We start from the raw sequence: 21,028 nt of genomic DNA, 5'->3' as shown, positions 1-21,028 counted from the left end.
AAAACACAAGATGTGATATTTATACTTAGAAGTTGCTACAATATCCATTTGCTAATCAAAAAAATCTCTACTGTCCTTCAACTATCTGACACAAATATGGCTGATACAATCAGTCTACTAAGTTAATGAGCATCCCCGTTTAGACTAGTGAGAGAAAGGACAAAGGAATTGTTCTACACTCTAAAAAAGGAAGATCTCTCTGTTCAAACATTTTATTTTCTTCCAAACTTGAAGTTTCTATTAGAAAAATCACATAAGCTCTTGGGACCAAATTAAAAACTATCTGCTGCTGAAAATGAACTCGATTCCATCATCCAGCAAGCCCACAGTTCTTCAGCTAAACTGAGGTTCAACTTTTTTTAAACATACAATCCAATGGCATACTTGGGAAAAGTATGTCATCTTCCAGTATCCACTGTTTTAATGGTGGCTAATGTAAAGATAACCAAGATAAATGATAATACTACAGCTGACTTTGTGCTTCCAGACAGAAGGACCTCAAGCAAAAACCTAGGAAGCATGTTAGGGAAACAGTTTGCATTTCTAGAAATATCATGGCATTCAGACTGCAGAACAAGTAGTCATAGATTATCTCCAATAAAATACAGCAAACATGGGCTGCTGAGCATGTGGTCAGCACTTACTCTTTGCTTTCACTGACTCCAAACTTTGCTTTTTGCCGTCAGAGCTGTGCATTGGTTCATCTGCTGCTTTAGTATTTCACTGACTAAAGAACACCACATTTACTTTGTGATCTATTTGGAATGCTCCCACAAAGATCACTTCTGCTTTCTTTTCCTGCACTGTCCCGCAACATCCCTTTACTATCTCAGCAACCATAAGGTACTTGTCATCACTTTCAAGGGCTGACTTCAGCTTATTCCTACCCTGCCTACTACTGTGAACTACCAAGAGATCAGTTCCTTTTTCACATTACCCAGACTTATCTCCTCATCTCCTAACTGTACTGTACTCAAAATGCCATTAGTACTTTCTCCTATGATTTTCTGGTACCAGCTAAGAACTTCATGTAAATTTTTTTTCAGTTCATAAAACCTTCTCAACCCAGAATGCCACACAAAAACATTGGCATGTGACTGGTAGATGAACTGACTGCTGAAGTAGCACAATGACCAATATTGCTGTTTCTCTACAAGTCAGCTGTGTATTTATACCCATCTAATGTAGCTTATAATCACATATGATACAAGAAAATTATCATCATACACATAGCATTATTATTTGCAGGAATACATGAAGGTAAGTATTTTTGCTGTAAACTCTTTGCTCTCTTCTTCATCCTTAATAAGCGTCAGTTCTGTCTTTGACTCAACTGCTGCTAGACTTATTTGTCACTTGTTTAATAAAGAGTGATCTACCAATAAAGAGTGACCTACCATTCAGTGAGTCACAAAAATTCACTTCCATAGATGACACATATATGGTAGAAAGATGGAGGAAAGCAGGGAGAAACAAAGTTAAGGAATGCCTCAATGGCTGAACTCTTTGGCCCTTGCACAAATCTAAGAAGCTGTCATCATCAATATATATTGTGGCACAGAGCACAAAAGTTCAACCGGAAACTCCCCTGGTACAACTTGAGGCCATTTCTTTTAGTCCTATCACTAGTTACAGAGGAATTTCCACTGTTGGCTTCTTTGAGAATAATCATTCCCATGATCCGGCTACTTCAGATACCCTTCACTACTTGGCTTTTGAATTTCTCTATCATTTCTTAATAAGAATAGCATAGTCATCTGGAAGGCATCTTTAGAGATCACTTGGTCCAACTGCTTGACCGTTTCAGGGCTAAAGAAAAACACACAACTAAGGACGTTATCCAAGTGTCATTTGAACGCTAACTTGCTTGGGATATCAACCACCTCTGGGAAGTCTATTCCAGTGTTCAATCACCTTCACAGTAAATATTTTTTTTCCTAATGTGAGGTTTGAACCTCCCCAGCTGCAGCTTTATGGTGTTCTCTTGAGTCCCTATCATCCATTGCCAGGAAGTAGTGCCTGACTCCTCCCTCTCTCACTTTCCCTCCTCAAGAAGCTGCAGGGCAATGAGGTTGCCTCTGAGTTTTCTGGAAGGTGCGCGAGAGAAGTCTTATGTTTATACAAAGTTTATGAGATTGGGAAATTCTCTACAAAATATAATCATTTCCTTGGGGGTGCATTCATTTGCAATTATACACCAGCTACAACAAAAGATATTTTTTCTTGCAAATGAAGACCAGACTGACTTCTAATCAATATTCATTTTTAATGAATGCTACTGATATACTGAAGCAATGCCATGACAGATCACCATCCATTTCACATCAGATTTTTGCCAATACTTGGGATACAACTAGTATCTCTCAGCTTCAGTTCACAGCTGTCTTCTTATTGACATCAACAGGTACAAGACAGGATCTCAGAACTGTATTCTAGAACAGTGCAGATGAGCCACCTGCTTGTCACTGTCATCTATTAGGTTTGGGTTGTGTGGAGATGGCAGATAGCCATGTAATTTTACTGCCAAATTTGGTCAAATGAACTTCTCTTTTTTGCTGTAGTCAGGCCACTCTGACTACTCCACCAAAGGAAGCTATGACTTCTTCCTGACCCCAATTATCACATTCATTATTCATCAAAGTACACTTTTCATTTGCTTCCCTGGGGAACAGCAGAGTATCACTATAAGGATCTTTCAATACAACTTCACCCCCTTAACATACAGAAGGTTTGTCGACAAGTAACAGCTACTCATTCCCCTGAGTAAGGTTCACATTAATAGGACTGGATGGTGAATCATGAGATGGCATTAAATCATGTCTCTTGCCTTTATAAATACATCATTTATGCCCTAGCCTAACCCAACAGTTTTAGTGCAGAAACCAACACAGGATACAACTCCAAAGTGAGTCAAATATTTTGGAGAAATAACCTATTCAAATCCCAAAACAATAAAGACCCTACACATCTTTAAACGTATCAGAAGGAACTGCAGTTCAGAACTGGCAAGCTTCATATTTTCTGGAACTAAAATATCAAAATTTGAAGGCATTAGATGTAATGCAAGCTATAATTCATTTCAATTCAAGACACCAACAAGAGGTTTTAAGTACTGAAGTTTAGCCAAGAAATACAATCTAGAAGCATTTGAAGCAAGCAGGATTTTGGCTGAAAGAGTAAGGCAACACAATTGGTATGAAGTTTGCTTCCAAATCTAGATTTCACAAAGTTAAAGCTTTTTCAGATTTATTGCTATTCTATGTCTGAAGACAATTCAGTCTTGGAGGTTCTAATGCAACTGTTGAAGGAGGCGATCCCACGTTCAGCCACAGGATAAAATAAAAAGGAAAGGATAGAATACATGGGAAAAAGGATAGAATACATGGAAAACCATAACATTATTGCATCAGTGCCAAATGATAACAGGCCTCCATATCATCCAGTTTACAAGTTTTTTTGCTTTCTGGTTACAACTGTTTCATGTTAGAAAGGACTAAAGAATTACAGTCTTTATAATATCACCTTCATTTAGGTTTTAATCAAACATCATGAGTGCCTTCAGAATGTACCAGCAAAGGACTGGTATAGTTTCGAGCTAAAAAGGAAGGCGAAAGAGGATTATTTCTTTTATTTTTTTTAGCTGATTGTAGCTTATATCAAAGCTATTCACAGGATGTGGCTAAGATTTTACTGGTCCAAGAAAGACAATGAAGAGCAAGTGTTTAAGAAGTGAGATTTGACCAATCCTCCTGCAGTACAATAAATGTGGATCAGACAAGAAAAAAATAATTCTCCTTCCAAAAACACTTCATGTAATCCAGTACTACTGCATACAGCGGAAGTTAATCATCTTTGCTATAGGCTATTGATCTATTTGGCTACAAGAAAAAGAACGTTCTCAGTTGTTATTCTCTTCAGTTCAGTTCTGATTAACTCTTTAAAATCATACAGACAGCTCTCCATGGGACTAATTCCTGGTGAAGCCATGCAAACAAGCCATGCCAGCGACTGCCACAGCTCAAATGCTACCTGCTGTAATCCATCTTCCCTAGTGAGACTGAGGGAACATCACTTTCCCCCGGAGTTTCCATCAAAGCCCATTTGCAACCGCAAACAGGCATAAATTATGTGTATGATTTTAGTGCAAATAAGTACTTAGAACAATTCACAAGCAAAATATACAGAAATATAAGAGAAAATGCACATAACTTGTACAATGCATTAATTTTACATCCAAGCTGAAGACCTCTTCTTTAGTGAAAGTCAACAGACTGTGCTGATCCACCCCAGCAGAAGATCTGACCCTGTTTTTCCCTCCCATTAAAATTTATGTCAGCACTGCACATCGGAACAAAGCCCCTGAGCGCTCTGCTGAAGACACCTGTGTGGCTTCTGTACTGTAGACAAACATATATGTTTATTTTAAAGAGAAGCTCCTTAGAGACATGCCCTACTGAACCATCCAGCAGTAAACACTATGCAGGGAAGAAGCAGAAAAAGTTTGTTTTTTTCCCCATACCTTCCCCTCAAGTTTCAGGAAAGTTAATTACAAGCAGTATGACCTCGGCATTTCTCTTTTTAAACAAATAAAAACAAAACGCTGGTTCCTTTTTAAGATTTCATTTGCCAAAGTTTATGGAATGAACAGGTCAAAATTGAAAAGAGTGAAATCCGTGACTGACATTTACACCTTTCACAACTGATACACATGAATAGCTAAAAGGGAGAAAGGGTCAGTCCAAGCCAAAAACATGAGATATTGTTGTTCCATGCTAAAAGCTAAAAACTACTTTGTGAAACATTTAAATAAGCAACTGGAACACCACTTCTGTAAATGATGCACACTTTTGAGGAACTATGTGCATTACACTTTCTTTCCTTCAAATTCAGTCTTACATACAACAAAGAAACAGTTTAGTTCGTGTTAAAATGATACTTAACAACGTTATTTCAGTGGGATACCTGTGTATTCTATCACCCACGCTGCATTAGCAGTACTTGTAAGGAGTCAGATGTCCATACAATAAGCAGCTGTGGATAGCTGCAGCTCTCTAACTGTACACATGGACAGCTGAATAGCTGTGAGAATACCACATCCTCATTCTGTTCCTTAAACATTTTTAACTTTCTTCAATAACGAAGGTTACCAAAGGCCATTTAGGATGTGTTCATCATTAGTGTCTGGAAATATTTTTTGGAGACAAAGCAAGGAGAGACTCTGTGAAAGTAAAAGCAGTTTGAGCCTTGCCCTCCCCAGCTGAGGCTTGGGGAATAATGTAATTTTTTACTTTTGTGTATAACTCAAGTCAATTCACACGTTATCTGTAATCAGTAAGAGCTCATCAGTGGCTGCTTCAGTAATAAATGAAGTCACACTTGATACACATTTCTGATTTTTATTTGACCATTCACAATTCAGTAGTGTTGCTTACATATGAAATACTTAACTATAGAGCACATGGTGAAATCAGCCTAACACATATATTATAAACTAGAAATTATTATTAAAAACTGCCTGAGATAATCAAGTATTATTAATGGAAGAGCATTTATTCAAACAAAATAAAGGATTATTGTGCAAATACTAGACGACTAATTACATAATGTACCTTTACAAAATTACATAATATGGGTGCAGCTCGTTTCTCTGTGTTCTGTTTGAAAAATAGATTGTTTAATAACCCACCAAAGCTATCTGTAAACCAAGGAAACAATAGAGCAGATGTTGACTGTTGTCTTGTGCCTCACAGACATAATTAAACACAATGAAACACTCATGCACCCAAATAATAGAGGACAAACAAATCCAAAAATGGCACTCTATAAACATAAACCTGCTCTACTGGGCACCTGCCTTATATTAATCCATGACATTTAAACCAGTGATGAAAACAGAAAATACTTATCTCTCTTCAGACCACACCAACTACAAAGAATTCCCTTCTGTGGTAGCTCTAACTTCTCTAAGACTGATTCCCACATTGCTGACTTCAGAAAGCCAGGAGAGAAACACAAGAAAGACATCTTCTATTGTAGCAAAGCTAAGACAGGGCAGTCACATTTTCTTTAAGCAAACACTACATGAATCATCAACTCTGAACGATCTAAACAGACTGAAAACACTGTGCCATGCCTGCTGTGTAACACATGATCTCAAGATTCCCCTGGAAAGCTACTTTTCCCTTAACTGCAAAACACCATTCTTGTAATTTTTTTATTTTTTATTTTTTTAACCCCCATGCTCATTGTGAAACAATGATGGAAAGACTACTTGGCATAAACATAAAAAGTGATTAATTTCTAGGATAGCATCCCCCATAACATTGCTTAACATCAACCCATGCCAGAATTTTGATGAGGAGTTGTTTGGATTTGTTTTTAAACATCTCCCTTAATCTACATATCTATCAACTCTAAGAGATTTCTTTTTTAGCAACATCAATACTGACCCACAATTTGAAAATAACGATTATGCGAGTAAATAAAAAACTGAGTACATATTTCTGCAGTTGCCACCAGGAAACAAAGTTTTGCAGTAGAAGAACTTTAAAATTAATACTCATATTCATACCAAAATAACATGGAGGCATATATTTACTAATAAGAAAAATTATCGCAATTGTAAAATGAAACAAATGCTTTAGAGTTATTACATTTTTTTCTTTTAGATAACAGGGTCAAAATTGCTTAGTTTACTAGAAATGCATATTTTGTCTTTACATTTTACTTAGTTGTGTCTACGAAAGAAGGCAATATAACGTGATCTGCATCTCTTTATGTTAATAAAACCATGCTAAACTCCACAGACAACACCATAAAGCATAAATACCAAATGGAAAACAAATGGAAGCATAATGCCACTCTGAAGCAAACCAATCAACCCTAAAACAGCTGAGATAGATCTCATCCAGTACTCATTCATTCATACTTTATAGAAAAGAAATGAAAATATTCCTGAGTGAATCAGATTAAACAAACAAACAAACAGACCCTCAGCAGCTCTGGAAGATTGTAAAGCTCTAAATTCTTTTGATTTATGAAGGCAGCATCTACTGCACTGAGCAAAACAACTCAGCATGCCGGGACCCTTTTCCCTGAAATTCCTTTATTAACACAACCTGGCTCTGCCAGTGAACAAAAGCAGTGCTGCGGTGTGTATAAATCATTAATACTATGCTGTGCAATGGCTGAATTTCCTGTGTGAGTTGGAAAGCCTTCCTGCACAACAGGGATTTTGGGCTTGGAATTGGCTGCTATGAAATGTACTTCATCATACTCTGTGTTTGACGCTTCCCAATAGCTTTCTACTTTTCCTTTCACTTTTCTCCCCCAAGCCCAGCAACCGCAATAGAAATTTATTGGATTTCATGTCTGCAAAGAAAGGAAGAGAAGAAAGAAAAAAAAAAGAAAGAAGCAGGCCAGCCCATTTTAAATCAGGCTGTGTTCAAATAAAATCTACTCCTAATGGACAAAATCTGAATATTTTAAATATTTAATTTCCTGAAAAGGAAACAACTGAAAATGTCGTTAATCTTTAAAAATAATAAAAAAATAAAAACATCAACTAGCACTGAAAAGGCAACAAGAATTCCTTAAAGAAAGGTATTTTCCAGCAGAACACTGGAGCAGGCAGAAAGAAGGGCAATGTCTATGCACAGGGAACTCCTCAAGTTAACCACATCAGCTCTTTAACTTTGGGGGTACCAAAAACCTTTTCCAAAAAGCAACAGATAATTTCGTGTGCGTGGGGAAAACCTGCCGTTCTGAGTGGAGATGGAGGCGATGGCAGCAACAGGAGGGGAAAAACAAAAAGCAAAAAACCCAACAACATCAAAACCCATCACCACTAAAAAGCAACCAACTCTTGGAACTGTAATTCCTGTATTTTTGTCGACTCAGACAGAATTTGGAGGGGGGAATCAAAACTACTCATCCAGCCTGCAAAGCACATGTGAGATGACAAAAGTTTAATGTTTTCTCTATATTTGATGGAAATGAAATAGGAAGTTGTCTGTACACAACACTCTGCACTAAAATATTCCCTGTAGGGTCACTTGTAGAAAAATCCAAGAGAAAAGCAACAAAAATCGCAAAGAGAGCAACGCTGAAAAAGCACTCTCACAGCACACGCTCCCCATCAGGAAGAAATGAGGCACATCATAAAGGTAACTGAGGATACAATCAGTCCTCTGGCTAGGCCAGAGCACGATTCCCCATATATCAAGTATCAGCACCACAGAGAAACAAGTTTACTGCCATGTAAACGGTCAGTATTTAAGACACTTGGAACGCAGTTTTGCAAATCCAAATGTGCTAAAGTCAGAAAAGGGAAACATTCCAGTGTGCCATTTTGCACTTCTGCTGCTATCCAGCAGACTGAAGATTACAAGAGTAAGCCTGCAATGCATGCAGAAGTCCCTCCGCATTACACAATAATGACATTCTGAACGGAAATAAATGAAGCCCCTGCAGTGCTATTCTGTCAGCTTTTGAAAGTAAATAACTTAGCTTCTGACAAGAGAGACATTTTTTTTCCTCCTACTGCCATAGAGCATTAATTGAGCTATGCAGCCACATAACATCCCAGAAAGGACAACTGAAACATGACACAGAAAAAAGCTTAAGAAAGAATGGGACACCTATGGAATATATGGGCTGACTGACTACTTTTCACCCCCGTGTTTTCTCCTCAGCTTCTGCGTTAGCAAGATCCATCTCTGGTAAACTTTGAACAATTTGGTTATTGTCTCTTCCCCTGTAATTCTTACTGAAACACTTCAAATGAGTATTTTAAATTCACACCACCTTACAAAAGACAGTGTCATTATGAAAATGAACATTTCATGACTTATTCCCACTCCTTGTTTTAAAGGGAAGAAACTTCCATGCCCATAGTCAATTCCTGTAACTACGTAATTTAAAGAACGCTTACTTGCTACTGTAGACAAAACTGAAAATAGCTATTAAAGAACAGGTGGTCAGAAGCAAAAACCAAAGCAGCAGTCTTCCAACCTACATAACAATAGTAATAAATATTCCTGTAACTCAAAAGCAGGTTGAGGAAAGACATATTGTAGCTATAAGCATACTCACACCTCATACAAACATATGAGACACTGTTAAATTCATGTAATCATGAAACAAAGCATATTCAGGATGTTACAGATGGGAAGACCAACATTTCTTAGAATATTTAGATATAAAAGGTCAAAAGTTAAATTTAATAACGGCCTAAGATGGAAGCACCAGCATTCTTATTCCTGAGAAATAGTTATCACGTTCAGATGCTGTCGTGAAGTAGCACAGACTCTCCTTCCATATCGGGAGAAGGCAGAGGGAGAATCAGTGAACAAAAAATAATTCACTGAACGCTTCAGTTCTTACTACAGTGTCTAATTTTGATTCTGCGTGTGTTCAACACAACGAGAAAGAGCAGGATCAAAACACAGCGAGATCTCTCCACAGCTGGAGCCTGCTATAGTGCAAAAGACCAAAGGCCCAGCTACAAGTAGGCAGTGCACTATAGGCATTAGCTATGCTATTTTCTCTAATTAAATTCACTGCTGCAGCACTGACAGAGCAGGAAGGGAAGCAAAAAGTAACACGAGCCAATCGTGCTGCACCAGGCAACTCAGGGGGAAAAAAGCAATGCCAGCAGAAGAATGACAGGAGTTCCTCTGGAGAGCCCTCGTACCACACATCACACTTTAGAAATGATGAATCAATTGCACATACACCTTTACAAGACAGAAAAGCTTGAAGAATTCTTGGAGGGTGTTGACTTCTCCTTTCCACTAACGTTATTATAACCCCGTAAAGCAAGGCGATAAATTCCAGTGCCACCAGTTACCACTTCCTGTCATTTGTAGCACCTACTACGGACATGAAAACTATTTTGAACAGAATGAATATTAACTTGATGGTAGCAGTCATGTACCAGATCCAGAAATTTAAACATTTAAAAAAAAAACAAAGAAAAAAAACCTTAATAGCATTGCATGGCTACTGGTCAAAAAGCAAACTGAATGAATCACCTACTAGTTGTTATGAGAAAAGCCCCTTTTTAGACAACCAATGCACGCTTCCCCTGATATGTAACATCACCGCACTTTTTTTTGCCTCCCCCCCAGAAAACAACCACCAGGCACACACTGAGCTGATAGCAACAAAGATGACAACTTACGAGCAGCTGACAGCACACGCAGCCCAGTCACCGCTCCGCAGCCCGTTCCAAGAGCCCTGCTACAAAGCAGGGATGGCAGGCAGAACTATTCACCTGCCTCTGCCACGTGGGAGCTCCTTCCCAACTGCTCTTGCAGTTGAATTCCAAAGCAGCAAGCAACCTCCTCAGCCGATATCTTTTGTCCTCTAGTTTTTAAAGAGATGGGTACTTAACTAAAGCACTTCCTCTGGCTGTAGTAAGGAGAGTGACCTTGTTTGACAATGCCCAAACTAGCTCTTGTTCAGAATGAGAACACAGCACTTGCTCTCAGCCACTTCTCATTAGCCTCTGGGAAGCAAGGGAATGGCTCTTGTGAGACTGAAGATATGAAAACATTGAGATCTCTTGAATCAGAGGAGCCTCCCCGCATGCATGCCAGCTTGGAATTAGTCGGTAAAATCCAAACGATCTTATTTGCTCTAATTAAGACAAACAGCACATCAAGACAATTTGACTCCTGCATTAACAGTGCTCTGAGATGCCACAGTTCCTCTCCCACCTTTTGAAGTCTGTTTCAAGCACTGACATTCCCGAAGCATACCACAGTGCCCCCTTAGGTGCAGACGCATCCACATGAGGTTGTTCCTAGCATGGTAATGCTTTTTTGCTGTTGCTGTTTTAACAGGCTATCATTTATCTGACAAAGTACAGATTTTTACCCTACACATATGAATAAACGAGCACGACGTTGCTCCTGGGGCAGCACACTGGTTAAATGAATCAGAAAGCCCTGAAAAAATTGCCTACCCCCAGCCCATCCGCTACTGGACAATTATTCAAGGCCCAGCTGTAGGAAAAACAGATGGTGAGAGAGCATTAGTAATGTGGACATCTTTTCACTCATGCAGTCATAAGCAGAGGTTGTATGTTCTCACATGAAAATTGCCATGAAACAGCAGACTGAGAAAAAAGGTGCAAAGACTCCAATCTGCAAGCTAACAGATGCCTTAAATTTTCACAAACTTAAGATGGGTTAACAGAATTTACAAGAGAGAAGCAGTAAGCAAATAATATAAGTGGACTAGGTGAAGAAAAGCAGTATATGCACGATATGTTGGAACAGTGACATCAGAAACCATCAGTTGCTGCATGCAACTAAAGGAGCTGGTCCTTTAAAGGCTCACTAAAGTGAAACATGCCAGAGATGCACGCAGAGCTGCCACTGCGATGGTGGCATTCAGCAGCTGATGTGCCTTTCTCTGTAAAAATGGCAAACCGTATCCAGAGATCGTTCATCCATTTTAATTCTTGATGCAATTTTAGCACAAAGATTATCTGTTCTAATCCTTTTTCCATTATTGACACTATTGACTACATCAATTGAAAATGCTATCAAATAAATCAACGTTGAATTAAGCCATGAAGAAAGAATGTGATAAGAAGTCCTTCAGATTCCTATAAATCATCAGATCCAGAAGCATGACATGAGTAACCGAGTGGGGAATTCAGCTTTTCTCTGTAGTCGTAATGCTTAAGGCCCAAATAAAATTACACTAATTTACCATGTAAGCGCTAATGGAATAACTGGAGTAGAGATGGAGACTTTGTTGAGTTTCATTTTGTTTTCATGGTGGATTTTTTTTTTTTTTTTTTTATCATTGATATGAGAGCTGTACCGTGAACCACTTTCTTGTTAAAGACAGAAAAGGTTGATATTGAAGTTTCAGTTCAATTGTTTTCGATCTATGAACGTCCACTATGAGCAATTGCTCCATTTAAAAGGAATTACCCTTTGTACAAACCGCTTCACTATTTAAAATAAACCACATGTATCATCATTATAAAGAAAAAACTACCATTTTTAAAATAACGACAGCCACACTACACCAATATGGAATATTATGTGATGTTTCAAAAAAACATAGGTTGTTGTCACTTTATCCAGAAAATGCCAAATAAATAACCCTATTTCCTGGTAAACATATGTCACAGGGAAATGTAAGCTAACACAACTACACCTCCATTAATATACACTAAATCTCAATTTACAGGCAAAGTTTTGCTGCAAAAATTCCTTTGCACTAACATTTAATATAAGCTTGAGATCAGTGAAAGAATTCCTTTCACTGGTGTTTAATTAAGGAGAAGATGAGAAAATAGATTAATTTAGCAGGTGCTAACACTGTACAGTATTATAAAATTATGGGGTACCCCACTAATCTGAGCTCCTTTTCTCTGCACCTTTAAATACTGGCACTGGGTAAAATGCTAAGCCAAATGTACCTATACTTTTCCATTTGTCCCTGCCTTTAAAATGACAAGAATAATAACTAAATTTTATTCTCCTCCTGTTCATTGCTGCCATGGACACAGTCATTTGGGTTTTAATGTGGTTGATAACTCTTAAGGTTTCTGAAGTTGGACTTTAAGATGCTTCTAGGTTATTTCAGACAATTTTAAGCAGCTTAACTAAGTCAGAAACATCCTTCAGGTTTTATTGGCTTTTTCAAATGAATATTTTATTGGCAGTTAACTTAGAATGTGAACTAGGCCTCGATACTTCATTTATTTTCAACTTCATTATCAACAGTTAAGCTTTGAATGTCTTGAGTGAACTGCACAAACTGCTCTTAAAAAAAATCAGCTCAGACATCTCTTAAAACATTATGCAGATGTGTAATCTGGAAGGTATCAGGGCAAACAGTTTTTCCACACTGGACAAAGTAATAAAGCACTTCTGTGGGTCCAACATGGAGAAGAGTTTATTCATTTATATTAAATAGACTGCCACAGTGGTGTTAGTTCTGCAAATAAATAATGGCCAATGTTAAACAACTACCAACACATTTGCTTTTTTCCCCTCTCAGATAATTAATGCATGCTCCCAGAACACAGCCATCCTCGTGGCAACAGACGTGTACTGTGAGAAGGACTGGTGTGCCCATCCTGATATAGGAATGTAATGCCTCAGTCTTGCACAAAAGATGTGTCTCCAATTATAAAACTTCAATAGACCAGAACACTAACAAATTTTGCAGATCCACTTGAGAAGAGGATCTATGAGAAATCCTGTTAAATAAATACACACTAGAGTTTAACAACAGAGAGCCCTTTTGAAATAAAGATGCCTGACTTCATTTTAACTGAGGTGCAAGCGAGCAGATGTATCTGAAGTGTCATTTGGGAAGAAAAAAAATATTTGACTGAACAGGTTTCACAGAAGGTCTGTATAGTTGCTGCTGATGGGGCCCACAGGCAGAGGGGAATCACTGATCACAAAGTTGCCAGACAAACCTTTCAGGTTACCAGTAGTTAAGATCAATAGATAACTTCATAGCAGTGAGAAAATTCACTCTCACTGAAATAGTTTTATGTTCACTATACATATAAAAAGTATAGTGATATTTTTGTGTTTGCTAGAAAATGAGCAGGAGAGAGGAAAAAATAGATTGTCATGGTAAAAGTTTATTAAGGTTTTTCCAAAAATACGGAGCATTTTTTACCCTTAACTCTTTCAAACCAGAACTAATATGTTACATTTAGGTTAAGTAACCTATAGTTCTGATGAAATACTTCAACAAATACATAAAATAACTATGAAATACATGAAATAATAAATCACAGATGAGTTAAGACAATAATTACGTGACTTTCTAGGAACCCAGGAGAAGTGAAAGCCATCAGCAATCAAAAGGAGCAACAAGCACAGCATTTTGATCCAGGCACAATTATCAGCAGGAATTCAGGTGAATTTCTAACATGTCTAATTGTGATTACTCCAGGCTGAATGTTTCTGAACTGACAATGGGATTAAGCAGAGCAGAAAGCCAGCACTTCAATAAAAAAATTACTTTCAGTGTAGCAGTTAATCCACTTAAAGAGTTAAAAATTATTGTGTAGATATAGCACTTTGTAAAAGTGCATTAGCAATCACTTCTCATCTTTCTCTCAAATGGAATGGATGGAGTTGAATTCACTATTTTAGAGGAATCATTATGGTTGCACAGTTTCTTAAACCTTAAAGCAGTACCACACCAGAGATGTGTTTGCATAATGATAAAGCAATAGCTTACACAGGAAGATTATTACAGCACCCAACCTCATCGTTGGGTTATCTTGTATCAGCTCCTTGTGTGGCCATGTTGACCTCTCACCTTCATTCACGTTTTTCCTTTCAAAAGCCGCATCAAACATTCCAACAATGTTCACGTTGCTGTTTGGCAAACTCAGAGCAACAATCCCAGCAAAATACAGGGGGACATTCTGTATGCAACCAGTAAGCACAAGTCCCGCTGCATCATTAAAGCTGATCTATGTCGTTTCCAAAATGTATCCAGAACACAGAATATACATTTTAATTACGTCAAAAAACAAAAAAAAAGAAAAGAATTCAAAATTCAATACATTATATTTATCTTCCATGAATTTTAATTGCAGACATACCCCTCCTGCATATATGGATATATGCAATAACCTTTTTATTATACACTCCAAGGAGCAAGTCAGAAATGGTTTTATACTGCACTACTGAATAAATAAAAGCTACAAAAGGGTTTACACTCCCAAATACTTGAGTTCTATTCTTTCAGCAGTATCAAAAAGCACAGATGGCGGAAAAACAAAAGCTTCACGTCTATTTCATTTAATCTTTAGGAAAAGACGTACTGTAAAGAAATAATGTAAAAAAAAAAAAATATCTGCCAGGCATTTGTAAATACAGAAATAAAGTTAGAGACTGCCTCACAGAAGTCAACATGCATATAAACTATTGTAATGGAAGTTGGAAGGGCTCACAGGCATTTCTTACAGTGAGAAAAAAAATATTTCCCTGAAGTTTCAACAGAAAGTAACAGGAAAAAAAAAAAAACAACCATAGGATTCATCATTTTTGCTTCAAAACATATCTGTGCTGACTCTCCACACCTACCAGATGACTCCCTTTAACCGAGACTGCCGTGGAGAAGCAGCATACAATGAGGATCCCAAACTCCTAGTTTAAATAATAATGTGGTATTATGACATCAAATAAATAGCAGGGTAACAGAGAGCTGTTAACAACTGGTAAGCAATTGGGGGAGGGGGAGGGGTGGGAATACTTAAAAAAAAAAAAAAAAACCAACAAGAAATATGACAGCAAATGAATTTTTAAAAAAATCTTTTAATAATCTTTTAGAAATTGGTATCATTTTGCTGATTTCAAAACATCTTTCTAAACCCATTCCAGTATACTTGGTGACAGGAGTATTTTAATTCTGCACAGACACAGCTTTCTATATTTTTTAATGACTAAAAATCAGCTTGATTTCAATCAGCAGCATGTTTCAACGCAGACTTAAAATTTTTGGCTTCAAAGAAGGCTTAAACAAAATTGCCATCGGGCACATTTACATTAGAAGTATAATTTATGCCTGCAAGTGAAAAAAAGAGCAGTCCTTCATGGCTGAAACTCTGCTACAGTATCCACGAGAAATGCAGTCGGAGTACCGTGTTAAATGCCTACGAACAGCATCAATAAAGACACTGTAAAAAAATATTAAAGATATGCAGAGGCTTGAGTCTCTATTAAAACATTTTCTGCTCCCTCTCCCCATTCCTAAGAGCAAGCATGATATTCACTCCACACAGTGGGAGACATTTATACAGTCGATCCACACAAAAAATAGCTTCACGATTACAAATCCCCCGAACGATGCTGACAAAGCAGGCACTATAGGAAAAGAAAGTTGAGCAAACTTACCTGCTGTAAGTACATAAAAGTCAAGGCACAGGAGAGCTGGGGACACATGCCCACGTTCGGCAGTGCCACGCAGGTTGCACCCGTAAGGGGATGCTGCATGGTGTTGCTCTGAAGTCTACGTAGAACAAGTGAGGGGGCTTGCATGCAAGCACGTTTGCCCTATCTTGTCACTACAGTTTTTTTCCTTCTGATTATTTAAGTAAGGAAACAGTCTTTCTTCACTGCCTTCCTCTCCCCCAGCGCTAGATCCCTACATTCATTTGTCAGCTAAGGCAACTTGGTAGATTTAAACTACGGATTTTTAACAGAGAGGAAAAAAAAGAAGACACAGCCTGCAGCCTATTGATGAGCAAATGGAACTTCCTCAATGACAGAGAGCTGAAGCTTGTCTCACAACAGTAGCTGCTGACTAGTCGAGAGCGAGATTGACTCGGGGAGGCTCGGTCGGCTGGTGCTGATGCTGCACAGCTTCTCATTTGTCAAATGGGTCCTAGGGCAGGGTCTTTACCACTCACCAAAATTCAAATACTGCATTTTAAAAATCCCCGGAGAGGATAGGGAAGGAGAGAAAGTGAACACGCTGCATCGCAGGCAGCCATGAGATCTGGGCAATTAATGTCACTGCCCAGCTGGGACCGGGCGCCTGTTAGGATTCCACACGCACGCAAACACACTCGCACACGTTTTTTCTCCCAGGACCCACACCTGACATGAAAAGGGCTTTCCCGTTCCAAGAACAGGAGTGAGAGGCAAAAAACAGGAAAGGGAGAGAACCTTGGCTAGTCGAGAGGATTCCAGCAAATATACAGTACAATCAGTAAATGAGCTCGCTTTTAATTACACGTTAATTTTATGTCTACTTGTCATTTACCACCCAGTTTCCTAGAGAAACCTATGAAAGCATTACAGAGAAAGTGAAATAGCGGTGTAACCACTGCAGCAGAATCACTGGGAATGAACAAAATGCTGTGGCACGCTGTCTCCCACCGAGGGGGAGGGGAGGGCAGCAGGCGTGGATAAAGACTGTATCTTAAAATTGGTCTAAACCCCATCTCATCTACAATTACAAATTTAATTGACAGCCAGTCAATCTATTACAAAGAACTGCCCTATCGGGTTACATAGAAAAATTACATTTGCAACTTTCAGAATTTAATGTTTACTTTTCACTTTGAGAGCGATACCTCAAATTAGTATTCTGCTCTTGCAGGTTTTTTCCCCCCCTTTATTTTATAGAGTAATAATTATTCATTAGTAGATCTAGTTAGTCTTTATGTAATAAAGTAGGATGTGACCTGCAAATCAAATAATTTATATTACAACTTGTCCTTGAAGTCCCATATTACAAGTCTTTTCTTCTCTCCTAGATACAAGTCGAGTAAAACAGAAAATACAACTATATTTAATTAGAATGTAACAAATGAATGAAATATCAATTCTGCATGAAAAAAGGTCAAACCTCAAAGCAAAAATCCGAAGTTTTGAAGGAGTTCCTTTTAAAAAGACTCTGCAGAAGCTTTTAAAATTACCTGTTACAGGAGATCTAACTCCCACAAAGCACATCTTACACCAACACTTTCAAATTAATAGCATCCAATAAATAACCCACATAACATCGCAGCCATTCTCAAACACAGTGCGGCTGGCTCAGATTTGAAAACGACCCATAGAAACAAGTGAAAGCCCCCGTTTAACTGGAAACAGACACAAAACATTGCACTGCAACTCAGGCTCTGTATAAAGAAAATAGATTCGTTCATTTTACATGTGCGCACACATACCTGCACCCACACAAGCTTCAGAGACTGATTTAGATCCACTCAGCCTTCTTCATGCAAAACCAAAGCTTTTCCAGCAGAATTAGGTATTCTCTTTTTCTTTCTCAAAAGCAGCCAGTGCAACAAAAATAATCTATTTCAGACTCAGCAATTAATACTGAAACAACAAATGCCCTAACTTAAAACACAAGCACTGTTTTAGCATAAGAAACATCCATACTTGGCAGTTTATCACAGACTGATCTACCAGAGCAGCCCAGATACAGAACAGCACAAATTACTTTATCACAAAAAAAAAAAGAAAAGCGCACCACAGAGAGCAAGACAAAGCAAGAAGGAGAAATGAACTCTCTCTATGCCCTTTCTCCTTTTTTCATTCTTACTCTCTGCCTTAAGCACTCTCCTGTTCTGACAGGAGTATGTCATGCTTTTCTTCATTCTTTTTTTTTTTTTTTCCAAGCACAGAAAGCCTGTTATTCTGCAAATGCCCTTAGCTGATGGAGTTTTCCCTTCAGCTCATTTTCATATGAAACACCATAAATAATACATGGTACTTTAATAAGACCATATCAGAATGTTTAATGAAAAACAAATACGTTATGTAAGGAGGCAGATAACCAACTCATTCTATATTATGTCAGAATCAAAGGAAACATGCTTTCCAGCCAGTTTGGAACCACATAAATCTATCCAATTTCCCAAAGTGAACTTCTGGAACAGCGTGATGGTGGAGCAACATTTTTTCTGTCTACTGCACTCTTCTACAGTTAAGAGGACATACATAAAACAGATGAAACTCTTAAAAGCGGTGCATTGAACACTTATTTCAAGGCAATCTAGTACCGTAAATGTAGCTAACATTAATTTTAAAATCAAGGTTTTCTTTGATCTTTTATCCTTAATTTTCAAATATTTTGAAGCAAGGGAAAAAAAGCCACAGAATTCCCTAGCCTGGTACGATACACTACTGCAACTGATGTGGAGAAACGTCCTTACCACCTTCCATCCCTTCCTTGGATAACTCGCCATTTTGTCCACAAGGAAAAAGATATATGTTTTTAAAGAGAAGCACTTGATTTTTATAAAAAATAAAAAATAAAGCAAATGTCACTTCTCTAAGTTTCTCTGTACATGCTCCTCTACCAAATCCAACGCGGATCAGAACCACGTTTGAAGTTATAGCCACATAAACAATAAATGCCACCACATTTGCCGAAGGAACATGATTGACCATACACCGCCTGCATTTTTAGCCTCATGCCCAGTGACAGGATCACTATCACCACTCTATAACTTTACAGAACAGCACAAGTACCATCAGTATCTCATCTGTACATTATCCACACTTCTTTTTTGCCTTATTCAAAGGGCTGCCAAGTCTCCCCCACCCTGTACAACATCCCCCAGTTACTTTGATGGCATTCTGTTGCAATCACACTAAATTCTGTATCTGATTTGTTATTTTAGCCCTCACTAGTAGGTGAGGTACTAATAAACAACAACCACAAACCTTTTTGACGAGCAAAAGGAGGCTACCAATTGACACAACCCAAATCAGCCTGCTAGCATCACCAGAACCCAGTGCACACAGCAAAGGTCATAGGTACGTTCCCACTGCCTGCATCCAGTTGATGCTCAAAAGCTAATGATGCTGTTGGTCAAGCCTGAAAACACAAACATTATATCAAAGCACTTCTGAAGCAAAGCAAAAAGGAGCAACAGCATTTCTCACACACCTGAAGTACAAATGCATACTCATTGTTTATTAACAAATGCACTGAAAAAGTGCTCCGTTCACATTTACCAACTCCATTTGTTCTTAGTGTAGCCAACCTCCATTTCTCCAAAATTCCACTACAAAAATTTAACCTCAAGTTTAACTGTTACAGTAATCAGAGCAGACTGCCTCATCAGCCAAACCTTCAATATCAATAGAGAGATCTGAAGGAGGTCACCTGTGAGACCACACATCATTTGCACTTCAGTCTGGTCTCAGCAGTAGCTTATACTAACCAGTGTATGCATACAGGAATGGATACAGGATTACAAGGAGCATACGCCTCCAGACTTCAAGCATTTAAAAAAAAAATATTTCAGCAGCACAGTGCATTATCCACGTGATGAATATCTTTTTATTCTCTCCTTTATAAAATGGCTGATGTGGTATAAAAGTGATTCTGGCAAGTGGTTCAGAAGCTAAGAATAGTGCAGTCCTTTCTCTAAACACTCCTTTCCTAACACCCTGTGAAAAACGGTCCCCATGACTTGAGAGCAGGAAAGGAAACACACAGGCTTAGAAATAAAATGCTTCATTAATATATTTTGACAAATTATTAACAACCATTAATAGCTTTGTCTTCCTTTTTCCACGCACTATTCTGCCTCCTTATGTGGTTTTCTTCTAACAAACTATTGGGAAATATCATTGACATTACAATTATTTTTATTTTTCAAAAAGACTAAATCAAAGATTCCCATCTCTTCTTTTCAATTAATGGCTGACAGCTCATACTTCCAGCGATATTATCTTGTCACAAAAAGCTCCAGTTCTATTTTAAGGTTTTGTTCACATTACTCTTAACCAGGTCTGCACAAAGATCAAGACATTGCAGAGGCTCTCATTTACCTCAGGCAAATAAGAACCACTAATTTTCTGTTTCTATTAAGCACTGTGTTACGTCCACAGACTTTGCCAGTATTTCATACTCCATACCTACAAAGGCTATCACACAGTTAACCTTTTCAGCACCGCCTGATATGCATCTTTTTGGCATGCGGTGACATCTGCATGGATTTTTCATAGCCTAAGGTCAAGTACCATTAGCAACGCCTTCACATACAAAAGGAAAAGAAAGGAAGTAACAAAATAAATAAAAGGCAGTCATGTGTCGCCTTTTATTTATTAACTTAAAGAGTTAGAGACAGTTCCAAACAGGAGATGCACGTTCTTCCTCTCTGCTCCTGGCCGACGGCTGTTCTCCAGACACCAGGGCAAAGAGGCGGACAGGAGAACAGATGGAGAGGAGACAGCTCTAATACCTGAGCCTGACTTCATTTCGTGCGAGTTTACACTAGCGCAGCGCTCGCAGGTCCCGCGGATTTAGCCGGGTATGGCAGCACACTTGCAGGTCAGCAGCGCAGCCCCGCTCCGCTATACCAGCACCTCCACCTAGCGGGGATGCCGCTCATACCAGCCTGCCCGGCCGGCTGCTCGCACAAAAGCAGCTCTGCTCCCCTTCTCTGCAACCGAACAAGCCGCGAGGCTCGCATAGTAATTAACTATTTTCCTCCTTTATACGTCATCAGGAGGCTCGTGTCTCAAAAATAGATGCCGCTGCCGAGCCACAACTG

The 21,028-nt window shown here is 38.5% G+C and overlaps 1 protein-coding gene across 35 annotated transcripts in view; it reads right to left on the bottom strand.

Annotated features, from left to right (window-relative positions):
* RBFOX1 (RNA binding fox-1 homolog 1) overlaps positions 1–21,028 on the bottom strand; it is a 745,900-nt gene that overhangs the window by 240,299 nt on the left and 484,573 nt on the right. For 2 of the 35 annotated variants that reach the window (XM_048962275.1, XM_048962278.1), the window contains exon 1: positions 15,900–16,435. The exons of 31 other annotated variants lie outside the window; for them this stretch is intronic. Coding sequence is in view for 1 of the 4 variants with exons in the window: in XM_048962263.1 (XP_048818220.1) it covers positions 15,900–16,043 (144 nt within the window). In the remaining 3 variants the exon portion in view is untranslated. Of the gene's footprint in view, positions 1–15,899; positions 16,440–21,028 lie in introns of those variants that run through there. 2 more of the 35 variants (XM_048962263.1, XM_048962290.1) reach the window with 2 other exon arrangements.

This window comes from Lagopus muta, chromosome 15, assembly GCF_023343835.1.
Source record: "Lagopus muta isolate bLagMut1 chromosome 15, bLagMut1 primary, whole genome shotgun sequence".
NCBI lineage: Eukaryota > Metazoa > Chordata > Aves > Galliformes > Phasianidae > Lagopus > Lagopus muta.
Note: the sequence above shows the minus strand (reverse complement) of the source record. Positions and strands in the feature narration are given on the sequence as shown.